The 12,217-nt window shown below is 38.3% G+C and overlaps 1 protein-coding gene across 1 annotated transcript in view; it reads right to left on the bottom strand.

The window, feature by feature from the left end:
- The window catches only part of LOC138439819 (hyaluronidase PH-20-like), a 63,625-nt gene that overhangs the window by 38,815 nt on the left and 12,593 nt on the right, over positions 1 to 12,217 (bottom strand). The window contains exons 3-4 of the mRNA XM_070292396.1: positions 11,455 to 11,750; positions 7,015 to 7,311 (exon numbers count right to left, since the gene is read on the bottom strand). Of these exons, the coding sequence (XP_070148497.1) occupies positions 7,015 to 7,311; positions 11,455 to 11,750 (593 nt within the window). The remainder of the gene's footprint in view (positions 1 to 7,014; positions 7,312 to 11,454; positions 11,751 to 12,217) is intronic.

Genomic DNA, 12,217 nt, shown 5'->3' with positions numbered 1-12,217 from the left:
AGGAGGAAGAAAAAGCCGCCGAATCTGGGGGAGGGGATGCACACAGACTATAATAGGGACTTGGGGGGACCTGCCAAGTGTCTGTTAAATTGTGTGGGTCAAAAGTCAATGAAAGGAAAGAATCGAGAAGTTCAAATACGGCATTTGATTTCAATGTTGAAATTTATTATTATTTACTTGTGATCAGTTATTAAACAAGGTAACAGAAGGAATCCACCCAGTCAGGACAATTAAGTCCACCCTGACCTAGTCACCAGTGATTACTCCTTTTCTTCATCTCTCCCTAGATTTCCACAATCAGGCCTAACGGTGACAAAGCTATTGGGAAAGTCAGTTTTCAATTAAGTTGAAAGCCAACTAAGTAATTTCAGAGGCAGATCTTGAGTGTATATGAAAAGATGTAATGGACTGAAGGGGGATGCTTGGTCTTTCAGGAACACAGAATTGAGTCCTGCACTGTTACTCATAAAGAACATCCTTGCTTTATTTTTAGAGTAACTAGAAAATAACCCCTGATGTTGATCTTCATTAATATCACAGATTATTTTCTTCTTGGAGGATGCTTAGTCTCCACTAAGGGAATGTCATTCTTAATTCTCTTATGGAGCAAAATGTAATATTGTGAGGTAAATATCATGCTGATAGCATCTGAAAAACTCTTATGACTCTTTTAATGACAGACACTTGTCTAGCACAAAGCACTACACAGTTTAGGACTGCCCTTTCCCAACTGTCACTTCCAGGTATGCACCCTGTGTGGATTTTCTACCTCCCTTAATGCTTTTAACACACATCTTTGACTAAAAATAACTGAATTACTGCCCTTTGTTCTAACACATATTTTTCAAGTGTCTCCTGAGTGACTGCTCTGAGCTCAACCTAGGAATACAATGATGAATTCACTCTGACTTAGGAAGTTTCAGTGAGTAGAGGGAGAAAAAGGAAATGAAAAAAAAGTGTCTATCATGTAGGACATAGTAATTCAGAGACTGCTTATTATTCCCCCACTCTCTTGTTCCCTTTTAGTAGTGATAGATTTTAATCTAATCTAATGGATGCCAGAAATACAGATCACATTTAACAGCCTTCCTTGAAGCTAGCTGGGGGTCAGGTGACCGAATTCTGTTCAAAGATATAAGCTGATGCATCATGTGACAGTTTCTGGGAAATTTTCTAAAAAGAGTAAGAGTTGTTTTCTTAACATTCTTCAGGTGTGGTCAGTGAAGAAGTTTCTTTAGTATCATTTTGACTTCATGGATTTAAATATATTGGATGTGTTTCAATCTATTGCAGTTATTTCTTTAGTGATTCTCAAATTTTCTCCTCTTTGGCAGTGGCTCTTTGAGTTGTCTAGTGAGTACTTTCGATACAATCCTAGTGACCCCCAGCAGAACCCTTGCTTTATAGAATAACAAAATATTTCAGACACATTTTGTACTTACCCTGTCTTAGGCCTGGAATCAGACAGTGTCCTAAGAGATCCTAGTTTCTTTTATGGGTAAATGATATTTAGATGTTTCAAGTTTGAGAGCTAAGGATGTATTGTTTATAGTTAATTTAACAGTTTTTTCTCAATTAAATAAATAAAAGAACACTGACTATGTGATATCAGAATCAGTCTACTTGCAGGTTATATTTGTCTATAAATTAGTAAGAAGAAATTTGGTGCAATAAGAAATAGAAAGTAAAAAAGATAAAACAATCCTATTAAAAATCACATCAAAAAGATGTGAATTGATTTGGAATAAAGTTACCAAAGAGATGAAAGATATGTATTCTGAAAACTATAAAACATGGAGGAAATTGAGGAGGACACAAAGAAGTGGCAAAATATCCCATGCTCTTGGATTGGAAGAATTATCATTGTATAAATGGCCATACTACCCAAAAGCAATATACAGATTTAAAGTGATTTCTGTCAAAATACCTATGATATTTTTCACAAATAATCCTAAAATTCACATGGAAGCACAACTGACCTTGAATTGCCAAAGCAATCTTGGGAGAAAAGAACAAAGCTGCAGTTATCAGGCTCGCAGACTTCAGGCTATGCTACAAAGCTTCAGTAACAAAATGAGCCAGGAGGTAGATGGCCTTCCCCAGTGTAAAGTGATTGGAGATTCATTCCCTGAAAAAGGCTTCATAAAAGTTATTCACACCACCGCAGGGTGTGACTCAACAACTCTGTCTCTGAGTCCATCCGTGTGTCTATCCATACATACTGTACCCTTTTTTCCTCCTAATAAATAAACACTTTACTTGCTTCATTACTTTCTGTCTTTGTGGAAATTCTTTTCTGCAAAGCCAAAGGGACAGGACGATTGTCATTGACCACTGGTCTAGTGGCTGGAATCTGGTAGTCTTACCATCATGACTCAGCCTCAATCTCTGCCTGGGAACCCAAGCCCAGCCTCAAGCTGTTGCAGCCCAAGGCCATCTGAGATCAGAAACAGCATGGTACTGGTACAAACATAGAATAGAGAACCTAGAAACACACACACACACACACACACACACACACACACACACACTAATGGTTAATTAATCTATGACAAAGGAGGAAAGACTATAGAATGGAAAAAAGTCTCTTTAATAAATGGTGCTGGAAAAATGGGACAGCTACATGTAAAACAATGAGGTTAGAACATTTCCTCACACCATATACAAAAATAAACTCAAAATGGATTAAAGATCTAAATGTAAGACCTAAAACCATAAAATTAGAAGAGAAAATAGGCAGAACATACTTTGACATAAAAGATTGTAGCAATACTATTTTGGATCTGTCTCCTAAGTCAAAAAATAAATAAATATATAAGCAAAATTAAACAAATCGGAGCCAATTAAAAAAAAATAAAGAAAGAAAACCATTGACACAATGTAAATATAACATATAGAATAGGAGAAAATATTTGCAAATGATATGATCGATAAGGGATTAATATCCAGCATATATAAATAGATCTAATGAAAACATAACTAGTTTGAGTTCAAAAGAAAAATTTCTAAGCCTGGGTATTTCTTCATGATATTGTCACTTCATTACTCTGAGTCATATAGACTTTTATCTACCTCAAAATAGAGATAGGATTGCCTATCGCAGTTTTTATGAGGATCAATATTGATAGTGCTAGATGATAATGCTAACATTTGGTTGGGAAGTTCTATGTGCCAGATTTCATGCTAAGTGTTTTATCTACTTGATATTGTATTAAACTGTATACAAGGAAAAAAGATACCAAAATGATCTCCCTTTTATGAAAGCGAACACTGAAGATTAGTGAACCTGAGCACCTTGCTGTTTCCATAAAGGAAAGTTAGGACAGTCCCAAGAAACTGCGGTCATTAAGCATCTTTAGAGGTGGATTTCTTGTCCAGGAACAGTGAGCCAAATTAAACAGAGAGTCTGCAGCTGGAATATCTGGGAACTGACGGAACATAACCAGTAGTCACAGCCCAAATTAATAAAAGTATATAAAATTCATGGTCAAAAGTTAAATGAAAATGTTTGAATTCCATTGCAAGAAGAGAAAACTAGGCAACTCAGAATCCAGACAGGGCTCTTTTGCAAACTAGCTCTTTGACTTTGCCAAGTGATTTATTCTCCTCAGGCCTCAATTCTTCACAGAGGAGTTCTCTGTGATTTCAGAGGCTCAAGAACTCCAATAAGAATAGAACAATAATGTTGGAGAGTGACTTTGCAATAACTCACTATAAATGTGCAGAGTTTAAAAAAAGAAAACCTGTAACAAATGTATAACTTCCACTGTTCAGGTTTCTGAATCAGTCATTCATTCATTCAAATATTTATTGGGCAGCTACTGTGCACCAGGCACTGTACCAAGTAGTGTCCTGGCAGTGAACAAAGCGAAGTCTTCATTTTCCTAGTTTAGAAGACAGAAATAAGCAAATATACAATCTATACTATGTCTTCAGTGATAAATGCTACAGACCAGAGAATAAACAAGGGAAGCTGATGGTGAAGGGAAGTATCCCACCCCAGTGCTCTCTAGATTCTTCTGTGAACAGATCAGGCCCACTCCCAAATGTTCACCTCTCACCCATTTGCTGAAATACCCTCCCCCAAACATCCCCACAGTCAACTCTCTATCATTCAGTGTCTGTTAAAGCTTCCCAACACATGAAAATCCCACTCTCCTCCATTCTGCTTTTTCTTTTTTTTTTCCCTATGAATCTAACATCTGAAACAAATTGCTAATTTAGGTATCGACTGTCTCCTCCTCCAGAAAGACTATGAGTTCTAAGAAGGCAAGGCTTTTTGTTATGTTCAAGGATATATTTCAAAGCCTAGAACAGCACCTGATAAGAAGTAAGGTTTAATAAATCAGTCAGTTCAGTTGCTCAGTCGTGTCCAACTCTTTGCGACCCCATGAATCACAGCACGCCAGGCCTCCCTGTCCATCACCAACTCCTGGAGTGCACTCAGACTCACGTCCATTGAGTCCGTGATGCCATCCAGCCATCTCATCCTCTGTCGTCCCCTTCTCCTCCTGCCCCCAATCCCTCCCAGCATCAGAGTCTTTTCCAGTGAGTCAACTCTTCTCATGAGGTAGCCAAAGTACTGGAGTTTCAGCTTCAGCATCATTCCCTCCAAAGAAATCCCAGGGCTGATCTCCTTTAGGATGGACTGGTTGGATCTCCTTGCAGTCCAAGGGACTCTCAAGAGTCTTCTCCAACACCACAGTTCAAAAGCATCAATTCTTCGGCACTCGGCCTTCTTCACAGTCCAGCTCTCACATCCATACATGACCACTGGAATTCATGTACAAATTGATTAATAGGTGAATAAATGAATTAAGAAGATGACATGGAAAGACTTCTCTGAAGTGGTGACTAGTAAAACTTGATATTTAAAACTCAAAAGTTTAGGAAAGTTGTTAATTAAATTTTGCCACATGCAGTTGATGGACAATTATGTGGCTTTAAAGTACTTATATTTTAGCTTATATTAAATAGCAAAAAAATATTTACAATATATGGTTAAGTGAAAAACATGAGATGCAAGAATACACATATATTATTCTTATATATTATTTAGAACCATGTTTTTAAAATGTCTTTATAAGAAAAGCTAACAAGAAATATATCATGAGTTACCAGTATATATTATAGTGATTTTTGGTTATTTTTTGGTTATTTCCATTATATTCACAAATTTTCTATAATGTGTTTTCTAAAAATAAATAATGAAAATATTTCAAAGTTAATCTGCATAATGCTACCTGTCTCCTATGGTATTATAATTTTCATTTGGTTTGTATTTTACATTTAGAAATTAGACCTTCACAATGTCAGTAACCCCTGACAAGCAGGGACCCAGAGTTGAAAAGTAAAATCTATATTACAAATATTTCACAAAAAGATAAAGGAGGTGGGAAAGGAGATTGAATCAACTCTCATGCCTTCTATAATAGCATCATACCTGTCTTGAGTTTACCTTTCATGTAGATCATCTCTAGGAGAAGGAAATTCTATCAATTGAAATGGTGCCTTTCAAGAGAATGGAGAAGGCAATGGCACCCCATTCCAGTACTCTTGCCTGGAAAATCCCATAGATGGAAGAGCCTGGTGGGATGCAGTCCACGGGGTCGCTAAGAGTCGGACATGACTGAGCGACTTCACTTTCACTTTTCACTTTCATGCATTGGAGAAGGAAATGGCAACCCACTCCAGTGTTCTTGCCTGGAGAATCCGAGGGACAGGGGAGCCTCGTGGGCTACCGTCTATGGGGTCACACAGAGTCGGACATGACTGAAGCAACTTAGCAGCAGCAGCAGCAAGAGAATACATGTATAAGTGATTATACACAGAACATAACATCAGGAAGAGGAAATTGCCCAAGACCTCATTTCATTCTAAGTGTCTCCATTATTTTGGTGATCCTGAGAAGATAACTGAAGATTTAGCAACATGTATTAATAAAGTACGCATGGGATGTGTTATCTCACTTATTCCTCAGAATAATTAAGAATCATATTACCAAATTTCAGATGATAAAAGGGGGAAATATGAATAACTTTCCCAGAGTCAAATAACCAGATGGATAATGAAACAACGATTTAAATTAGATTTAAACTGATTATAAACCCACTGCTCTAAACTCACATATAGGGACCAAAATACCCAGTATTTCTTGACAGGACCCCTTCCTACTTGCATTTCTGGGTCCCTTAAATGTCATGCATTAAAATATTTTTTATTAATGATTTTTACTTGCAAAAGACACCAACCCTACTTTTATTAACATGTCTCCAGTTTCTACATCTAGAGCAATATCAGCCTAGGCAAGCATGAATACTATCCTGAAGTCTTTCACTTTATTTGTGTGACCAGAGTCTTTGAGGGAGGGAATCATGGTGGGTGAGAGAGGTGCCATATTGCAATAGATGTCTTTGCAGGGAGTTGGTTACATCTCCCCTTGCCTCAGTTCCTGAGCCCTTGTGAGAAGTCACAACAGGAACTGCTTATTGAGCAGTTCTGCACCCATTGAGCCCAGGCAAGGAGAAGAAGCCTGAAGAAGTTTGAGCATAAGGCTGGAACAGGAATTCTGCATTTAATTCTCTTCAGTGGACCAGGTGACCAGGTCCCTAAGGTGACCCCATTTGTTAAATCAGATAATTGCTTAGTAATACATCCTTAAGTAAATTGCTACCTGGAAGGGCAGTCATTGAAATTAATAATTTAACATTTAGATATATACTTTTATTTATCAGTGTTTATATGAAGACTAAAATATATTGTTTCTAGCTTAAATACAACTTAAATCTTCTACCAAGGAAGAAAGGTACATTGACTTAACTACTGGATCTGGTTTCTTAGCCAAGTTAGAGCCAAAGAATGCAATGTTTCCTGTTTATATCAAGTGACATACATGTCTACTGATAGTGCCTCTCAATGGATTTCATGGGAGAAAAAAATTGTCACAAGTTTCATCTCTTCTCTAAGTGACTACTCTAGAGGCCACACAATTCCCTTTAAGCTCAATTATCTCACCACTGACAGCTCTGATAACCTGTGGAAACCAGCAGACACAGTGTGAGTAGTGAGCCCGAAAGAGAGGAAGGCCCCGAGCAGCCGTCAGCCGTCTGCATTTCTCTGCAGTCAGCCCCCTGGTATCCCTGATAACAATGACAGGAGAATCTCTCCGCCAGCACTGCCAGGTCTGTGTCAGATGCTCTGCCTTTCACAGTAAATGCTCCATCCTCGGAGGCCTCTATGTGGTAACTCGCAGGGTTCAGGTGAAGGTAATCAGGCATTTTCCATACCTTCCTTATGCATCTCCCGTTATTCCTGCAGACATGAAGGCTGCACACCTCAGCGGCTCTGGTCACATTGCTATGTAGCTCCCTAAATCAGAACTCGCAAATTGCTTCACCTTTAATATAGTTGTCCTAGAAATGTAGGAACAAATAGGATTTAGTGTTTTTCTAGTACTGGTAGGGTTAGGGCATCTAGACCCACAAGGCAGCTCTTTGGATATGACTGACAATGGATTGGTCCCAGCCAGTGAACTCAGGCTCAGGTGCTGTAACACAGGGGATCCAGACCCAAAAAGATAAAGGTGATCATGACAGGAGATGGAAAATATATTGCCTTAGGCTAACTGAGCTTGGCAATGGGCCCCAGCATCAGCATACATGAGCTTGTGCTGTGCTCAGTCGGTCAGTCCTATCTGACTCTGCAGCACCATAGATTGCAGCCTGCCAGGCTCCTCTGTCCATGGGATTGTCCAGGCAAGAAAACTGGAGTGGGTTGCCGTTTCTTCCTCGAGGGGATCTTCCCAACCTTGGGGATCAAATTCATGTCTCCTTTGTCTCCTACATTGCAGGCAGATTCTTTACCTCTGAGCCATTAGGGAAGCCCCATAAGTGACCTTGTCTTCTTCCAATTTATATTTTTTCTTCTTCCTTCTAAAACCCAAGTTAATGAGTGTGAAAAAAAGAGGAACAAACCCAAATTTAGAAATCATGCCAGAATTGTTGTCCTCTGGCCACCTTTCAGCTGTGTGTACTTTTCAGGGTTGTATTAGAACCAGAATTACTCTGTTCTACCAAATTATTCTTGTCATCAGCCTGAGCCTTCTGGATTTTCCTGTTAAGTTATGCTCAAACATAGACTGCCCTTGGATCTAGCCTCCTCTATACAATTCAAACACAGGGACACCTAGAAGGCTGACCAAGTAATTTGTGTGTGTTTCCTATTGTGTATTCTAAACAGAGGCTCCTGGTTTTGCACCCAGCTTCCTGATGACTTATCAGGAGCCACATGGGCTAGAGGGGAAATATCACAGCTGGAGAGTCAGGTACTGATCCTCTCAGTGTCTACCTAATTCTCATATGTGGACAGAGGAGACTTTTAACTTTATATTGTCACAGGTAATTTCATAAACAGCATTTCGGTAGCAACAAATTGAGCATGTGAATGTAATTCTAAGAATAATATCAGATTACCATGAACTTGCAAAAAAATAAATTTAACAAAAAGCATTGAGGATACAAGCATTATAATTCAAGGCAAAATATACCATAGAGATATAAACAGAAAACATCTGGAAATACAGGAGAGACTGTGATTAATGTGGATTGGGGAAAACTAGGAAGACTTCTTGGAAATAGATAATATTTAATTGGAAGAAATTTGAAGAGAAAAATCTTACTTTAAATGGTGTTATTTTTCCCACTAGTTTCTCCATAGAAGATAAATAAATTCAATGCAGATATTAGAAATTACCATCTAATTACACTTTTCAAAATATGATATCACACATTTTATGTAATGGCTAAATGTAAGGACTCCAGAGTTGTACCATTTGTGGTTAGCGTCAGCTTCACCAATAGCAAGCCTAAGTAGCTGTTATCCTAGTTAGAGTTCTTCTCGTTTCCTCTTCTACACATGAGGGTGCTAGTCCTTACCTCATAAGGGTTTTATGATCAGTAAGTGAGCTAACCCAAAATAAAAAATCACTTAGTACAATCCTGGAATACAGTAAATATTCAATAATCATCAATATTAACCATCTTAATACATGTTCCCTGGTGGGCTTCCCTCGTGGGCTCCCCTCATGGGCTTCCCTTGTGGCTCAGAGGTTAAAGCATCTGCCTGCAATGCCGGAGACCCGGGTTCAATCCCTGCATCAGGAAGATCCCCTGGCAAAGGAAATGGCAACACACTCCAGTATTCTTGCCTGGAGAATCTCATGGAGGGAGGAGCCTGGTAGGCTGCAATCCACAGGGTTGCAAAGAGTTGGACACGACTGAGCGACTTCACTTTCACTTTTATGTATTGGAGAAGGCAATGGCCCCCCACTCCAGTGTTCTTGCCTGGAGAATCCCAGGGACGGGGGAGCCTGATGGGCTGCCATCTATGGGGTCGCACACAATAGGACACGACTGAAGTGACTTAGCAGGAGCAGCAGCAGCATCTTTACTGAGCTACTTCTATGTATCAGGTGCTTATTTGAACTTGAATTATAAAGTAATTTTGCTATGGCAGATCTGAGAGCTCTGAAAATAGTGAATAATTTAAATAGTAACTATACTGCCAAGTGGAGAAGGAAATGGCAACCCACTACAGTATTCTTGCCTGGAAAATCCCATGTACAGAAGAGCCTGGTGGGCTACAGGCCATGGGGTTTCAAAAGAGTCTGACAAGACTTAGAGACTAAACAACAACATACTGCCAAGTTACTGTCTTAACTCAGATGAAGTCAAATTCATGTCTCCCCAAATAACAATGCCCACAGTTCTCAGGGCAGCACTTTCTCCAATAGTACTGATTAGATCTTGCAGATTGAAAACAGTAGAGTTCATTATTCATTTGAGTATAAAACAACCTGCCAGTGATTATGATTGGAGGCTAAATGTAAAATAATAGGATGACACTATTCTTTAATTTCTTAGACTAATACAAATGCTAAATGAAACAGTGTTTAAATATTAGTCTATAATTAAATGGAAAATCATATTAAATACATTTTTTTGAACTGATATCTTCCCAAACAGTATCTTATTTTGAGACAATTTGCCTGAAAATAGCCAGCAAAAGTTGTTTAGTCAAAGTTGACTAGGGATGTATACACACAAACCAGCTATAAGTATATGACCTGGAAACAGAATCTCAAAGTTTTCCAAATGTGAGGGATGCCTTGCATTCATCTTAGCCAAGTTCCCTTGGTTGAAAACAAAAAGCCAAATTTTCAGTTTGCAACATCTCCCCAGAACTTTGCCTCTACAGTAACTCAGAGGGCTTTTAAAAATATTTTTGTTTTATATCAGAGGGGTTTTGTGTCATTTGGATTCCCAGTCTAGGCAAAGGAACACAGTGTTTAGGGCCCGCAAGATCTGATTTGATCCAGTCCTTATAATTGATCCCTGAAAATATTTGTTGTTAATTTTAGAGTACCTAACTTAATGGGCTTTATTTATGATTCATCCAGTCACAGGTTTTTCTCAGTTAAGATATGGTTAAGATAGATGAAAATACAATTTCAGCAGGGAGAATTTTGGTTTTGTAATCCTAAAAGATTACTGTTTTAATGTTTAAAGGTTAACATAAATCTAGGTCATTTAAGATGAAAATAAAAGCAGAATGTATGCAATTGGCTTCCTAATTTTTTCTGCAGTTGATTTTCTAAGTAAGTTTGTTATTAATAATCATAATACATTCCCCCATTCTTTAGAATACTAAATATTCACCTTATACTCTAAGGATCCATTTCCATAGGTTATATGCTAGAAAATGTAGTAGGGTGATTTTGCAGAAATTAAAAGCAGAGCTTTAAACAGTATTTTTGCTTTGGGCATTTTATATTAGTATCAATACTTCAGAAAGAAGTCTCCTTACCTGTGCTTTTATAGTCTATTAAAATAAAAGATTTTACAATCCCAGTTTTTAAAGATTTTGTTTGTTTTTTCAGCAATTTCCTTGCAATTTTCCAAAATAAGAAGATATTTTGGTTTAAACTATTAATAATTTCTTTTCAGGCTCACATCTCTTTCCATTTCCCAGGACCAAGGTGTCTGCTGAACAGGTCAGAGGTGACATGGCAAGTAAGGGAAGAGTTTTTGTGAGGCTCAAATAAGATAGTATAAGCAAAATGGTTTTGAGAATTATCCATGATATGAGGAATACTGGGAAGAGGAGGAGTAAGAAATGCAGAGCCCAGAATGAGGACTCTGCTGGGTCCAGGTCCATTGCCTCTTTCAATAAAGACCTAAGGGATCAGAGCGTCTCCGTCTGCTCACATGGATACTTTACTGAATACAGAGATATGATAGTCACATTATGTGATTCCCATGAGTTCCTGTTATGTTCAGTTTAGTTCAGTTCAGTCACTACACCTTTCTTATCTCTCTCACACAGTTCTTGGACAACTGTTCTGGGTTTGTTTGTTTTTTTTTAATCTTTTCTTTTTTCAGTCTTTGTTCTCTTTACTTTTCAGCTTCGGAGAATTCTACTGAGATATCTTTGAGGTCAGAGGATCTTTCTTCATCTGTGTCTAGTCTAATAATAAGGCCATCAAAGATATCCTCAATTTCTGTTACAGTGTTTTTGATCTCTAGCCTTTCATCTTGTTTTCTTCTTAGAACCTCTATCTCTCTGCTTACATTGTCCATCTGTTCTTGTATTTGTTCTACTTTATCCGTTAGAGCCCTGAACATACTAATAATATGCCGGGGTCCAGCCCCGGTGGATCCAGGGTGATTCGAAGGTGGGGACGGAGTCGGGGTCTTTGGAAAAATACATATTTAATCACAGATATAGAGAGATTAGAAATGGATAGTGTAGTAGGAAGATTAGTGGAGAAAAGGAGGCTGAATAACTTGGATTACGTGGAATAACATCATGCTGCAGATGGGAATTCAGCCAGAAAAACGGGAGCAAGAAAGAAGCGACATGGGGGAATCAGTCTTTCCGGAAACTGATCCCATTTCTTTATTTTTGGGTTTGCTTATATACCTTTTGTTACACATAGGGATGAATACAGAATCGTGCGGGGGTCAGCAGTCCTGACCTTTATCAAAATCAGGTGCTTCACATAAATGTATAAAAAAAAGGTCTTAGGGATATTACATCATCTTCTGGCCATGAGTGAGACCTGCTGACATTTTATGATCCTTTCTTTCTGATAACCAAAAAACTTATTTCTTCCAAGGGTGTTTTTTCTTAAACCAGGCACCACCCTCCAAATAAAGTT

Source organism: Ovis canadensis, chromosome 4 (genome assembly GCF_042477335.2).
Source record: "Ovis canadensis isolate MfBH-ARS-UI-01 breed Bighorn chromosome 4, ARS-UI_OviCan_v2, whole genome shotgun sequence".
Classification (NCBI taxonomy): domain Eukaryota; kingdom Metazoa; phylum Chordata; class Mammalia; order Artiodactyla; family Bovidae; genus Ovis; species Ovis canadensis.
Note: the sequence above shows the minus strand (reverse complement) of the source record. Positions and strands in the feature narration are given on the sequence as shown.